The sequence below is a fragment of the Leptonychotes weddellii genome, chromosome 8 (genome assembly GCF_054177405.1).
Source record: "Leptonychotes weddellii isolate Sample4059 chromosome 8, ASM5417740v2, whole genome shotgun sequence".
Classification (NCBI taxonomy): domain Eukaryota; kingdom Metazoa; phylum Chordata; class Mammalia; order Carnivora; family Phocidae; genus Leptonychotes; species Leptonychotes weddellii.
Window position 1 is genome coordinate 7,830,574 of NC_138376.1, and position 16,122 is coordinate 7,846,695.

Consider the following 16,122-nt stretch of genomic DNA (forward strand, 5'->3'; position numbering starts at 1 on the left):
GATATTGGTCTGTAATACTCCTTTTTGATGGGGTCTTTGGTTTTGGGATCAAGGTAATGGTGGCCTCATAAAACAAGTTTGGAAGTTTTCCTTCCATTTCTGTTTTTTGGAACAGTTTCAGAAGAATAGGTATTAATTCTTTAAAAGTTTGGCAGACTCTGTTTTAACTTTGTTTTGATGTCTCCTTCAGTTGTCAGAACTTGCTCTGTAAACTGGGTCATCTCCCTTGTCTTATTTAGGGACGTGATTAATTGGCTTGACTTTTTGGGCCAAGGTGATTCTTTCTTGTGGATTATAGAATGTTCGTGCATTATAGAATGTTTGCCCACTAGAGGACAGTAGCACCCTCCCCCACCCCCCCAAACCTCCAGTTGTGAATACCGAAAATGTCTTCAAACATTGCCAAATGTCCTTGGGGGTGGGGGTGGGAGGATCACCTCTAGTTGGTAACTACTGGATTAGAAGGAATAAAGATGTAATAAACTGATTTTATATATGTGTGTATTTGTTTTTAGGTACTTAAAATCCATGATTATTTTAATGTCAGATTTTATAAAGACCTCTATAAAGCTAAGTATGAAATGCTTCATAATTTACAAAAGGGTATTACAGGTCTAGCAGGTATTTCATAATATATTTTTGGAGCAAGGGAAGATGAGTAATCTCAGCCCTAAGGTTTTTATGGAATAGATTTGAAGGACATCAAGAGGGAAACATGTTTGTTTATATGTGAATCTATAATAATAGCAATTTTGCAGTAATAATCATTCTCATTGAACAGATTCTGGGTTATTACTACATGTATTCACTATGCTTCCTAAAACCTTTTTAGAGGCAGATTTAAAGCATAAAAAGTTGTCATAGAATATAAACATCTAATTTTTCCATAGAGGCAATGTGATTATGAGCATGGGCTTTGGCAACTATCTGGGTACAAATCCCAGCTGTACCTTCGATTATGACTTTGGGCAGATTACTTATAAACTCCATACCTCAGCTTCTCATCTGTAATATGGGGTTGATAACAGTACCAGCCTCAAAGGGTTTTCAGTGACTTTATTTAAAGCACTTAGAGCCGTGCTTTGCACAAGTACTATGTAAGTATTAGCTGCTGCTATTCCTGTTAGTGTTAAGATAACCTTTTATCATATGTAATATTCCTAAATCCAGTCTTCCTGTCATTACTAAGATGCAGGTTAAAAGGTGAGGGTATTTTATACTCATTTTCTTACTTGCTTTCCAGATTATTGTCCTCTTCTAAGTAGAATTACTTGAAGCTTGTGAATGTAGATGACCTCTGATTTATAACCATATTGGTTCCTGGACAATGATCACAAGTGGAACTGTCCCACTTATAAATCAGAGCCTTTCTGCAGGACCATAAAAAAGGATCATTTGCTAGAAACCCAGGCTTTTACAGACATTATATGAAGTCACACAACATAAACGCTCTATCATAACACTGTTCTCTGCTCTGGTTTTTCTACCTGGGCTGGTACTGACAAACTTCGTAAAATACGGTCCAGTAAGATCTGGACTGAGGAATACTTATTTTTTCTTTTCCTCATAAGTCTATTTTTCATGGCTCTAAAGGCTATCTCAAATTTAGGACTATTCTTAAAATCTTTATTTCTGATTCTGTTCCTACGAAAGGTAAGTACTAGCAGTAGGAACAGAATTCCTATGGTAACTGTGTTCCCCCCCCCCCCTTTTTAAAAGATTTTATTTATTTATTTGACAGAGAAAGACCGCAAGAGAGGGAACACAAGCAGGGGGAGTGGGAGAGGGAGAAGCAGGCTTCCCGTGGAGCAGGGAGCCCGAGGTGGGGCTTGATCCCAGGACCTTGGGATCATGACCTGAGCTGAAGGCAGCTGCCTAGCCAACTGAGCCACCCAGGTGCCCCATGGACCTCTTTTTCTAAGAGGCCATAAAGAAGAGTTAAAGGTTGATTGGAAAAGTTGTGGATTGCCTGTAGATAGAATTTTTTTATAGATTCTTTTCATAGAAAATTACTAAGTTAATATTATTCTGTTTATTTCCTAAGACAGACAGACTTTATAAATAAAAGATTTGTCCCCCCTTAATATTTTCTTGTTTTATTTTAGATTCTTGGAGTAAGTAACTATGAAGTTGGGTAGATTAATGTTATCTTTGGTTTCCTCTGTAAATTGAGGGCTTTGGACTAAATAATACCATATTGCTAAAGTCAGGACTCTCAAGCAGAAATCCAGTTCAAGTTATAGTTGTCCATTGACCAGTTACATGAGGTTGAGTGTTACTCATTCACCTGCTCATTTTCATACTTAGCTGTGTGGAAGACTAGGATATTTATAAGTAAATTTATTATCTCTTAAATGTAGTATTGAAGTCACTGAAAACCACATAGTTTAAAATAATTGTCAGGGTTTTTTAGTCTTTTGTAAGAATACGTGTCATATTTAAGCCTGTTAGCCTATAATTGCTAAGACACTTTGTTGGAGGTTCTCTGTACCTGGAGCTGTTTCTGTGATAGGCTGTGAGTGGTTCACGGCGGTTTTAAATCTTCCTTTTCTTTAGAAGTAACTCCAATAAGAAGTTGCTCTTTCCAAGAGTGACTTTATAAAAGAGCTGTTTTAAACTTATCATCTTGGCTCTTGGACATTTGCTTAGGGCAGTAGGAGGAGAGCAGTTTAGACTTAGGACGAAATTTCTTAAAAATGGGGGAATAGGAAAATGACAGGTTTAGTTATTTTCTATAAACTTATTCTGAAAATCATCTGGTTCCTATATTGGATTGGCATCTTTAGGAGAAGATTGCTAAAATGAACCAGTGAGATTAAACCATGCTTAGGTATGTCATTTACCACTGGTGTTAGACCTTAGGCATAGAGAAGTACTGGAGAGTACAGAAAGAAGTGCTTCCCACACTGGAGAACACAGTTCTGATAATCTCTTAGACCCTTAAAGGCATACTTAGTTTTTTAAAATTTATACTTCTTCTGTTTTTCTTAGTGTTTTTATAACGTTCTTATAGCTAGAAAAGTATACAACAAACTGAATTATTATTTGGTATTTAAAGTTTATCTGAATGTTCCCATACGTATCAGGAATGTCTTCAACTGTAAATATGTAAAAACCTTACTAGTAATGTCTAAAATGGAAGTTCTTTTTTCTTTCATGACAAGAAATCCACAGACAGGCAATTTGGGGCCAGTACATCAGCTTGAGAAAGGTACCAGGAACTTGAATAACCCCTTTCTTCCTGAGCCACCATCTGCATATGTGGCACTTAACCTCATGATCACAAGATGGTGGTTGTACCTTTAGGCATTAAATCTCTGCTCCAGATTGAGAAGAGCAAAGGGCTTTCTTCTAGTAATGTTTTCGCTTTTTTTTTTCCCCAGAAGAGATGCCTCTTGCCAGAGATCTCCGTGTAAGTTGCCTTGGCCAGAACTTTATCACCTCTCTACCTCTAGCTGCAGGGGAGGCTGTGAGGTCCAGGTGGTAGCTTTCTTGCGTCTGTGGACGAAGGCAAATAAAGGTGTTGAGTGAGCCATCCTACAATGTTTGCCAGATCAGAGAAACTTTCAGTTACAGTTTTTGGTAAACTTAAATACTTGGACCATTCAGGGAATTACTCGGTAGAAGTGGGAGAGTGAATGTAAAAGTTTTGTTAGTCCTTAATTATGTTCTAAAAAATAAGAATCCCCCTCCCACCTCCATCTCATAATTTGATCAGAGGATTTACAAAACCATATAAATTATTTTTTTTTTTAAAGATTTTATTTATTTATTTGACAGAGACACAGCGAGAGAGGGAACACAAGTGGGGGGAGTGGGAGAGGGAGAAGCAGACTTCCCGCGGAGCAGGGAGCCCAATGCGGGTCTCGATCCCAGGATCCTGAGTTCATGACCTGAGCCGAAGGCAGTCGCTTAACAACTGAGCCACCCAGGCGCCCCCAAAACCATATAAATTATTAAAATCTTTTGCTGGAAGGCAAAGTTGAATAATCACCATAATAAAATCTTAGACTTAAATTCGCTTTCATAATCTTTTGTGAAATATAATGAGCCTCGCACATTCTTTACTCTTGGCACTCTTGAGTTTTCTCAGCCAAGTTGTTAAAAGAATAGTGTATTTTAAGCTAATTTTTATTTTGTTCATCTGTTCACCCAGTACAACCTTTCTGCTGTGAGGACAGGATTCTGGCTCTGTGACAGGCGTCTTTTTTGGAGACCCTCCTTCAAGAGCCCTGCTGCCTATAAAAGATAGGTAAGCCTTTTCTCCCAAGATTTTTTTTTTTTTTTTTTGCCTTCCTTCAAAAAGTGCTTGAGTCATTCCTCTGATTCTATACCTTCACGGTTATCAGAGATAACAAAAATCCTCTTCAAATTTTAAAAAATTTCTATTACTAATCTTTTACAAAATTAGATCACAATACATAGCACTATCTGAAATTGATGGCAGCTGTCAATTTTTGTCTGTTTTCCTTTTGTCTGTTTCGCATTAAAACTTACTACAATACTGGATGGTTCTGATTGAACCACTCACAGCAGATTCAAAAATAACAAGCCAGAATCTTAATAAATCCCATGACAATTTGGAAACTAGCCTTTTCTTGATTTTTTTTAAACTGAACCACCTAATTTTTTCCCGTATATTTTGATGAAAGACTCAAGTCTTGACTCTTGTTTGATTAAATAACAAAACATAGTTAACTCTCATGAGTACCTCCAACATTTTTCCTTTGTAATGCCACATAAATGGGTTTGCTATAATTGCTAAAATTTTCAAAATACTTTAAGAGAGATTTTAAGTTTTTTGTTTTTGTTTTTTTTTGGTCAGAGAGAGACCGCGAGAGAGGGAGCACAAGCAGGGGGAGTAGGAGAGGGAGAAGCAGACTCCCCGCTGAGCAGGGAGCCCGATGCGGGGCTCGATCCTAGGACCCTGAGATCATGACCTGAGCCTAAGGCAGACGCTTAATAACTTAGCCACCCAGGCACCCCTTAAGAGAGATTTTAAAGCAGGGGTTTTTCATGTTACTACTTTTATATTATTCAGTTCAATAAATTGAGAGTACACTAAGTGCTGTGTTGAGGTTCCAGAAAATATTTTCTACCCAAATGCCATTTGAAAGATACTTAATATAGGATTCCAAAAGAAAATATTTCTATCTATTGCTGAGGGAAAGCTTTGGAGAGCAATGATAGAAGTACCAGTTGAAACTGACCTTGGGGGAATAGAAAGGAAAGTTGGACATGTGGACAGAGATGGGGAGCGAGAAAGTCCAGGGTCCCTCTGACAGACACACTTGTTTGTGGTTAGGTAATGTGTCCAGAAGTAAAGCAGTGAGAGAAAGCTAGAGCAGTGTGCACTGAAGCCAGACTCTGGAGAACTCAGGAGGTTGGGCATTGGTATAAATAATAGATGCATCATTCTTGTTATTCAAAATGATGGTCTTATTCTACCTGAATTTTGCTGAGAAAGAAAAAAGAGACCTGGCCTCTGTCTTCTAGCAACAGTCTACCTGGGGAGAGGAGTAAGCATTTCTTGGTAAATACAAGGAGCAGACTTACTGAGAATCAATCTCCTATGTGCCATGTACTTTCACATCTTATATCTAAGTCATTCTTGACTCCCAAGAGAGAGGATGATATATCCTCATATTTGCACTCCAAGGATATAATAAATATATATATATATGTATTTTTTAAGTATTGAAGTACAGTTGACACACAATGTCACATTAGTTTCAGGTGTACACTAATATTTTTTAATGTCCATATTACTCTTTCCAGAGCTGCTAGTTCATATGCTTCTGTCTTCAGAGTTGTCTCTATAGAACTACTGATTTAGATTGAAATTTGATTTAAGCAATAGCTTTAGATAAGTTAATAAGTATATATCCACTTCTGATTATTAAAAAAAAAACTAAAAGCTGTTGACAAAAATATATAACTTAAGAAATTATCTTACTAATTTATCTAGTTCCTGCCTTTAACCTATATAGCTCCAATAATTTATAATCTAGACCAGGAATTGGCAACTATAGCCCTATACACCAGATCCGGCCTATTGCCTGTTTTTTTTTTTTTTAAGATTTTATTTATTTATTTGAGAGAGAGAGAATGAGAGAGAGCAAGCACATGAGAGGGGGGAGGGTCAGAGGGAGAAGCAGACTCCCCGCTGAGCAGGGAGCCCGATGCGGGACTCGATCCAGGGACTCCAGGATCATGACCTCAGCTGAAGGCAGTCGCCCAACCAACTGAGCCACCCAGGCGCCCCTATTGCCTGTTTTTGTACAGCCTAGAAACTGAGGATGGTTTTCCATTTTTGAAATGTTTGTTAAAATAAAAAATGAAGATTGCAACAGTAAGCACATGTAGGCAGCAAAGCCTAAATTAATTACCCTCTGGCACTTTATAGAGAAAGCTTGGTGAGAGATGCAGACTATAAATTTATCTATCATCTTAGAAGACTTATAGCTGGGTGAGTCTGCTCCAGCGCTTTAAAAAAAATACATAGGTCCCCAGCCCTCACCCTTGATGATTTACCTAACGGTCTCTTTTCCTTCTCTTACATGCATAACCTTATAGGTAAGTTGTGCCAGAAGACAGTTATATTTAAAAATGAAAAAGTTTGGCTGCTGTTAGTAGCAAACATGTTCTCCTAGCAAGCGGAGTGGTGCTGATGACACAGAACCTCAGGGTTGGAGTAGATCTTGAATAGTTATCTAGTTTTCAGGAATCTTTTCCCATCTCCATCTTCCCAATAATTACATAGCAACCACTAAGTACTGGTTCTGAGCCGTGTGGTGGAGATCAAGAAACAAGACAGGGTCTCTGCGGTCAGCAGTTGTTGGTAGAAAGGGAGAAGTCAGAGATCGGGAGGAATAAAATAGAGTATAACTTAAAAGCTAAAAAGAGATTTGGACAAGATAATGTGGAGGCTCAGAGGATAAAGGGTATTCACCTCTTTCTAGGGACATGTGGGGAGCAAAGATCAGACAGGCAAGCTCACAATTTGAGCTTTTAAAGGATAAACAGGAGAGGTCAGCAGAGTGAGAGATTTGGTAAAAACTATACAAAATTGGATTACACTAAGGCCCATCTTAGCTTTAAAAAAAATTTCTAGAGAAATGATCCTGGGGCCTCTATAAAATTTGGAGGGTGAAAGGCCAGAGAGCCCTAATACAGAGTTTGGTGATCCTTTGTTGCTATTTTGCATTTTCTGCCAACTTTTTTTATTGTTATCATTGGTAACATTTGTATGTAATGGAAAAAGTTAATTTTAAGAACATAAAGAGGTCATATAACTGGCTTATTTCTGTCATTTCAACTCTGGCTTAAAAGACATATAGGTATGTTAGTCATTTCATAAGCCACTAATCTATGGTAGGAGGCACGCTGAACTTAAGAATCAGAGGTCTTGCTTCTACTGTCTGTAAGGCATCGGCTCTCAACTACTCAGATATGGTTTCCTCCTTTGTAGTGAAATAAACTGTTTCGTCTTTGGATTTTTTTTTTTTTTTTTAGCTCATATAAGATAGTGTACTATAGAGATGCCTTTTTCCTTTTCCTTTTAATTACATTTTAACCACGTCCTGGGTTCAGAGTATGAGTAAACCATACCCTAAAAACGATACAGAGGTGAACATGACAAATATTTAAATGGCTGCTCTATGCCCAACATATTTAAGGTTGCTGGGGACGGGTAGAGCTAATAAATAAGGCCGCCGGGTCTGTTCTCATGGAGATTGTCAAATACACCCTTAAGAAACTTCTGATAGGGTGGGAAAACAGGCTGTAAATAACTAGTTTAATAAAGCTGTATATTAAATGTTTGTTTTCTCTGCTACCTTATATTTATTTACTCATTTGATCCTCACAACAATTCTACAGATATGGCCACAGTTCATCGAATCTCCGATGCCTACAAGGCATCATTTTAATGTAAATTATAAAATGCACCCCAGTCAGATACTGCTGAGATGAGAAAATGTGAAAAAAAAAATGTTAAATTCAGCAAAGTCTGGTATTATTACCTCCATTTTACAGATGAGGAAACAGGCCCAGGGAAGGTAAGTGATTTGCTTGAGAATACAAAATTGGTCGGTAGTGGAGTCAGGATTTGAACCAGGAAATTTGGCTCTGAAACCTGTGTTCTTATTCATTGCCTCACATGAAGTAGGGATACATGAATTGTAGGCCAAGTACTGTGGGACCACAGATTAATCAGTTGGTGATAAAATGAAAGATTCAGAGTGGGTGGCTGGATTTGGACTCATGGCGTGAGATTTTTCTGAGGAGAGGAGGGAAGTAAGGTAATGAGGATTTGAAAGTTCCTGTAGAGTATAAGTGGGCACGCTTTCACTCTCCTCCGCTCTCCCCGGGCCTCTTTACCTCCAAAATACCAGATTATTCACCTTACCAGAAATTGTCCATTGTGTCCCAGTACCAGGGTCCTTTGGGATGCCCCATTTTTCATAGTGACCTCTTCTAAACGTACCTAAAACTTATCATTCGGGCAACGGAGGTGATTCTTTACATCGGCAAGGCTAGTGGGAGTTAGTCTGATTGCCTCTCTGCTCAAGATGAAAACCTGAAGATATGTGGTTCTGTAGAGTTTGATTATTTTACTGCTCCGTTTTCACTGCTACTCCATGCCAACAACATTTATCACTTTTTTGAATTCCTACCTTCAGTTTGTCACAGAATAACTTGTAACTGGTTACTAAAGATAAGTGAAATCCGGTATAAATAACACAGTTTATTATAACAGGGATGTTTGTGGGTCCAGTACAATCTACGAGAATATAATGAAGTAAGCACAATACATCATGGTTAGTTAACAGAGTCTATCTTACTGCTTTGGTTCTGTGTATCTATTCTTTATATGTGCCTTGCTTTTAAAGAAAACTTTAAAACTTCCAAGTTACTACATGTGTTTAATGAAAGAATTCCTTTACAAAAGGAAGCACTCATAATAGTAATAATAGCTAATATTCATTAACCATTTCCTATGAGCCTGGCACCATACTAATGATGTAATGTATGGTGATTAACATAACATAATAAAATAAAAATTTTTTAAAAAAGTACTTTCCATGTATTAATGCATTTATTAAGTACTATTACATTTCCCTCATTTTGTAAATGAGGGAACTGGGGCCAGAATCTGAAACCAGGCGGCTAGCCTCCAGAGCCCACACTTACCTGTTAGGTTTCTATAGTGCGTGTGACCATATGTTTACAGTGTTTCTCTTAATAGGCTAGTTGTTCACTTAAAAAACTGGGGAACACTGTCTCTGCTAGATGATGTGAGATATAGAAAGAAGCACAGTTTTAATTCTTTGGGTTTGTCCAGTGGTGACATCTTGTGGAGATGGCTTAATTATCCTTTATCACTGTGACTTTTTATACTTTGTCAAACTAGCACTACTCCCGATTTGCACGTTTTAAAATGGTGCCATATTGTGTGCCTTCTAAAATTTTAATGACAGCTGTATACCGTGACCTTAAAAGGCTCTGGAAGTATTTTAAGTATGTGATTCTAATTATCTTATTTGGATGGGGATCAAGTAATAATGCTTATAATGTTGTTATCCCTTGCTCACTCTCCCCAAACCTTTCTTATTTTCTTGTATTTTAATCACCTACAGATCCAGATTTTATGAAACTTTGACTAAAATGTGATACATAATAGTGATTATTTTATGTATTAAATACACCAACAGAACTTAGGAAATTTTAGGATTCCCTTGTAAAGTTTAGTGTGGTTCTTCTGAATTAGGTGGATACTTGATAAAACTTAGGTCAAGTTAGTCATAGAGAATTGATGAACCAGTGATAACCTTTCCAGCACCCCCCACTATTTGGAACACCTCCAAGAATTAGGAAATAAGTAAAAGTGGCCTCTGAATAATAACGCATAGGTAGAGCTCATCTACTTTACTTTTAGAAAGCATTTCAGCCCCTTGCCACGTCTCAAATGCATTATTTAGTGGCAGTTAAACTAGCCAGCTTAGCCAGCTGCCTGCCAAGAGTACGTTACAGCAGTAGGGACAGGCTGCTGGTGGTGGCCTGGTGTGAATACATAGTGATGGCAGTTTGGCAAGAGGAAAGAGATACATCTGAGCCCACTTATCTCTTGGAACAGATTGATCTATATACTTTAATTTTAAAAGTAAGTTCAAACCAATATCCATCTTTTTTTTTTAAAAAAGAATTATGATAATCAGAAATTAAAATATAAAACATTTGGAGAGACATTCTGTCAGAAGTGATTTGCAATATTTTTGGTGTGTAAAGATGAGATTTTAGGTTATCTTGAGCTATTTGCTTATATAAGATGCTTCTACTTTGGGAAAATTAATTAAATGAATTAATGTTCCCTAATTTCAAAGACCCTGGTTGGGACAAAGTATAAATTATAATTTTGTCATTTTAATCTATCCATGTGTATATACTTCTGTTTAATCAGCTATGAGTCAGTGTTTAAGAAAACAGGTTCTGGAGTCAGATCTATTTGAACCTCACTTGTGTATTTTGTTAGTTATGTGGCTGTGAACAAAATACCTCTCGAGCCTTAGTCTCCTCATATATTCAGAAATAGTTACTGAGCAACTGCTGTGCCTGGTGCACTATTTTAGGAGTTAGGGATACATCAGTGACCTTAGAGTGTTAAAAAAAAAAAAAAATCCTGGTCCTCATGGAACTTCCATTCTAGCTGGGAGAGACAATAGAAGAACATTGATAGCACCTATATTCTAGAGGTATTTTTTAAGATTAAAGTAAGGGCAGTGCATATAAGGTTTTTTGTCTATAGTGTGTAATAAATTTGGGCATCTTATTTTTAGTGTTTGATTCTTCTCGTGACTAGTTTTGTTTAAAGTGAAATTTGTTGAGGATATTGGTTATCTCAGAAATTGATAACTAGTAATTTTTCATTGGTGATGTTGAATACATTAATTTTCTCTAATACTGTTGAGAGGAATAGAGGAATGGAATTAAAATCATTGATCTATGTTCTTTGCTTTCCTTTCTACCAGCCACCAAAAAAGACATCTAAAAGAGAAAAACCTAAACAGAAAGCTACTTCTAAAAGTAAGAAAACTGTAAAAAGTGCTAATGTTAAGAAGGCAGATAGCAGCACCACCAAGAAGAATCAAAACAGTTCCAAAAAAGGTATGTTAGAAATGACACATTTGCAGCAACTCTAAAGGTAGAACTCTTAACAGTTTTGAAGTGTGTGTGGAAAATAGATAAACTGCAAAGAAAATTGGCTGGGGGGAAGTGGTATACCAGTTTTTTTATAGTTGTAATTTTTCAAAATTGACAATGTCAATGCATGTTATGTACCTAATTTGTAGAGTGGTGATGTATCATTTTACCTGATACCCCTTTGAGAATCTAATGAATGCTTATCTTACTTTTAGAAAGTGAATCCGAGGATAGTTCAGATGATGAACCTTTAATTAAAAAATTAAAGAAACCTCCTACAGATGAAGAATTAAAGGAAACCGTGAAGAAATTACTGGCCAGTGCCAACTTGGAGGAAGTCACGATGAAGCAGATTTGCAAGGAGGTAATTGGACAAACCACTTGGATCATTTTGCTTTTATTTGAAAAATTCTTCCACTCAGCCCTCAGTTCAAAGCAAGATTCTTACGTGCATGCATTCACTGAATAAATGTCTGCTGAACTGTTATATGCCAGGCATTCTTACAGGTGCTGGGATGTTGCATTAAATAAATCAAAAAAGTCTCTGCCCTATTGAAGTTACTTCATAAATAACAGTAGGATGTGTACAGTGAATAAAGTGATACATTCCAAACTGCAGAGAAAACTTTCTTGTCCTGATCTGGAAACTGTTTTTATTGATGCATCCTTAGATTATGTTAGTTTAAAAAAAGCAGAATCTCGGGGCGCCTAGCTGGCTCAGTTGGAGGAGCCTGTGACTCTTGATCCTTATGGTCGTGAGTTCGAGCCCTGCGTTGGGTGTAGAGATTAAGATCACTTAAGTAGATCAATATTTTAAAAAACAGAATCTCATGGACCACCTTATTTTCAGCATTACTTTTTTTTTTTTTTTTTTTTAAGATTTTTATTTATTTGACAGAGAGAGACACAGAGAGGGAACACAAGCAGGGAGAGTGGGAGAGGGAGAAGGAGGCTTCCCGCAGAGCAGGGAGCCTGATGTGGGGCTCGATCCCAGGACCCCGGGATCATGACCTGAGCCGAAGGCAGACGCCAAACGACTGAGCCACCCAGGCGCCCCTTTCAGCATTACTCTTAATAAGATGGTATAGATCAGGTTTTTAGCTCGGACTTCTGTGAAGTTTTTCTGACGCTCAGAAAATAAAATGACCTAGTCTTGAATAGGAGTCCATAGAGATTCCATACTCTAGATCAGAACTGGGAGATTTAGAATCTAGTTTCTCATGGTAAAACCAAATTAAAATTTCAAATGTACTAAAGGTGAAATATTCTATACTTTTTTAAGACCTTCATTATTGTTTTTATTTATTCATTCAGCATTCACTGAGCCTCTACTGTGTACCAGACACTCAGATAGGTTTGGGGGTAAAGTTGGGGAATCCGTTACTTGGCTGTTGGGGGCTTACGGTGAGGTGAGATAGGGGACGGCTGTTGCTGTGAGTTGGACAGTTGGTCGGGGCTGGGCTGGAAGAGTGCAGAAGGTGCCACACAACCACAGAAGGAGCTGCACCTGCTTGGGTCTGGGAGCAGGGAGGAGAGCCTAGAGCATCAGCTGTGCTATACAGCTGAGCAATATGGACACCTGTGCATAAAATAGGACAGTGACCGCAAGGAATAGTAATTAGTTTAATTTGAAGACTAGAGTTGGAAGGAAGTCGTCAACAGGAGTTAGGGAAGAAAAGGAGAAGTTTTGTAGAACTCCTGTATGCCTTGTGGCGGAGTTCAGTTTATTCCCTGAAACTAATGGGAGAATTGAGAGGCTCAGTGGGGTATTGGGAGCTGATCGGCAGGGGCCTGACACAATCCAATTTTTAAGAGTCATCCCAGACACATCGAGAAGGACAGAAAAAGAATGGGATGAGAGGCAGGAAACCCAAGTTTGTCATAATCAAAGTTACATGGTGGCCATAATCCACGTCCGAAATCAAGAGAGCCTCGTCAGAGCTTGCTCAGCTGTGGGTATTAGGGCACGCCTGCCTTAACCATCTAGGGAGCAGAACAAAGGGTACACTCTGAGAAAAAGAGGAGTTTTGTTCTAGCCATTATGAGATGAGGTGCTGGGAACATCCAGGTGAGAGAAACTGACCATTGTAATTCTTCCAGGGTAGGAGAGAAAGCCAGACTGGGCTACTGCTGGGAGTTAAATCCAGAAGCTTAGATAAGGTGGCCCAGGCAAGAAGATAGAGGAAAGCAAAGGACAGATAGTCCTGGAGACCATTCACCTCAGAGTTGAGAAGTTGAGAAGTGATTTCTACAAAATATAAAAAATTGTACAGAGAGAGGTGCTATCAAAGCCAAGAGAGAGAGGAGACAGTTTCCAGAAGGGAAAGGACAGTGCCAGTTAAAAAAAGGTCCTGCCCTTCCATGGGACAGTGGTCCAGGACTATGGAAAACAGCTCATGGGTGGAAAAATAGAAATGCCCTGTAAACAAGAAAACACACTTTCCCTACTCGAGGATAAAAGTTGAAATATTTTTGCTTATTAGCTTGACAGTCTTTATAAAGATTAATAGTTTTCATGCTTGGCAAGGGTATAGGGAGACATACTCATGCTTAAAGTTGTAACAGCTTTGCAGAACAATTAAGCAGTATCTTAAATTTAAATTGCAAATGCCCTTTAACCTAGCAATTCCATTTCTAGGTCTCTATGCTAAAGACATAGTCACATCTGCACAAAATGATTACAATAATGTTCAGCATGTCTGTTAATATTGAAAAATCAGAACCTAACTGGCCATCGATAGGGAAATGTTTAAACTGGTACATCTGTATTTTTGGAATTTTATGTAGCAGTTCAGAAGAACATGGAAAAGCCTCCCAGGTATTGTCAACTTTATAAAACATATAGAATATTACCCCATCTATGTAAATACAGAAAAAACAGTATTGCCATTGATACATTTATGTGTTTGTGTAAAAACTCGTTTTTTAAAGGTCTGGAAGAATACATAGCGAACTGATAACTGGTTTCCTCTGAGGGGAGGGACAAGGGCAGAGTGGAGTGCAGAGAAAGTTCTGTGCCTTTGACTTTTGTGAATACACTTACGTAATTTTTTAAGGGGATGATTAACATGGAGAGGTCAGGTGAGAACTTGAGGGGGGTTTTTTGGACTCAGCAAGTAGATAATTTTGAGCAATTTCGAGGGTGGTAAATGCAAGGGTTATTCACCCTTGGATTGAGAATGAATAGTGAGGAAAGTGAATAAATTAAAGCTTCTGTTTTAAGTAGCTTGCTTTAGAAAGGAAATAGTAGCTAAATGGGGGGTGGAGATACAAGCTGATAAAAGATTTTTAAGCAGATTAGGGAGAGAAAACACACGTATATGTTAGGTTTGGAGACAGTGCTGGGATGGCAGGGGAGAGTTACGGAAAGGGTTCCTGCAGAGGTAAAGGACATGGGGAATATTGATAGATCCAGATACAAATAAGCTCGAGGGGAAGAGGTATGTCAGAAAGTGGAAGGAATGCGTAATAGTGGCTTCTTGGCCAAGAGCGAAAACGAGGAAGGGGTGAAAATGCCGGTGACAGGAATGACGGCATGACGGAGGACCTGATGGGATATTTAGAGGGATTGCTGGAGAGGCTCTGGCAGTGGATACCATGAATTTGAAATGGGACCAGTCTTTTATTCCTTTTTTTTTTTTTTTTAAGATTTTATTGATTTGAGAGAGAACGAGCGGGGTGAGGGGCAGAGGGAGAGGCAGACTCCCCGCTGAGCAGGGAGCCCGACTTGGGGTCCCTGAGCTGCCTGAGCTGAAGGCAGACGCTTAGCTGACTCTGCCACCCAGGCACCCCGGACCAGTCCTTTAAAGGTGGTATAGACAAGTTGGTAGTTAGACCAGTTCAGGGTCAGAGTTTTGCAGAGAAAGAACAAGGGCGAACAACTGGAATGATGTAAATGATTGACTCTGTTCGCAGAAACTGCAGCCTGTGGGCCAAATCTATCTTCCCATCTGTTCCTGTAAATAGTTAATGTGACAGCCACATCCATTCATTCCAGCGTTGTCTGTGGCGGCTTTCACACTCCAGTGGTGTAGTTGAGTGGTTGTGACAGAAACCGTGTTCCTGGAAAAGCTGAAACCATTTACTCTCTGGCCCTTTACTGAAAAGGTTTGCTTACCTTCACTGCACCTCAGGAGTGAAGCCTGCGCGGGTGCGCATGGGGTCAGCCCAGGAGTCCTTGTGAAGTCAGCCAGCGGGGAGCCAGTTGACAGAAGAGAGGGACATTTAGAAAAGTTTAGGAATAGAGGACTCCTGAGACCACCTGGATCTTGGGGAGTTCACTTAGGGGAGGGGGCAGAGTGGTGGAGTGGAGGCTGAAGCTCATCAGAGTTCAAGTTGAGCCTCAGGAGTGTTGGAGGACATTAACGAGGAAGCGTAAGGAAGCCTGTAGGAGACCTCTGGGCAGGTCACCTGCCGACATAAAGAGCTTAGTCCCCTTACGGAAGAGCGCTGCGTAGCTGTCCGCCTCGCCCGTGTCTCTTACGGCAGCGGTATTCCCAGAAGCCAGTACAGCAGGGAGAACGCCCGCACGCTGGGTTATCGTCTGCTCATTGCAGCTGAGTCTGCTGAGCGGGAACACTGGTGTGGATGTGCAGCTGGGCGTACACGCCATCCATCTCTTCTTTATGCAGAGGTGTAAAGAGTATCACTGGATTTCTAAATCTACTTTTAATCTTTTTCCTTTTCACTATAGGTATATGAAAATTATCCTGCTTATGATTTAACTGAAAGAAAAGATTTCATAAAAACAACTGTGAAAGAGGTAAATATGTCCACCTTTTCTAATTTTGATCATTTTGAACATCTAAGACAAAGGACTGATGTACATCAAATACTGCGTATGTTTCAAAATACTCATGTCACCAAATATATCACATTCGACCCTCAAATTTTCTCAAAATAGATGGGGAAAATATTTTT

General features: G+C 38.9%; 1 protein-coding gene and 1 long non-coding RNA gene across 2 annotated transcripts in view; one reads left to right on the forward strand and one right to left on the reverse strand.

Moving 5' to 3' along the window:
• The window catches only part of DEK (DEK proto-oncogene), a 31,159-nt gene that overhangs the window by 13,255 nt on the left and 1,782 nt on the right, over positions 1-16,122 (forward strand). The window contains exons 8-10 of the mRNA XM_081827616.1: positions 11,031-11,166; positions 11,418-11,566; positions 15,896-15,964. Coding sequence (XP_081683742.1) covers positions 11,031-11,166; positions 11,418-11,566; positions 15,896-15,964 — 354 coding nt within the window. The remainder of the gene's footprint in view (positions 1-11,030; positions 11,167-11,417; positions 11,567-15,895; positions 15,965-16,122) is intronic.
• On the reverse strand, positions 14,823-15,900 carry LOC145722927 (uncharacterized). Its single transcript, XR_014147490.1, has 2 exons — positions 15,185-15,900; positions 14,823-15,152 (listed from the first exon to the last, which is right to left on the reverse strand). It is a non-coding gene; the product is annotated as an uncharacterized LOC145722927 (long non-coding RNA).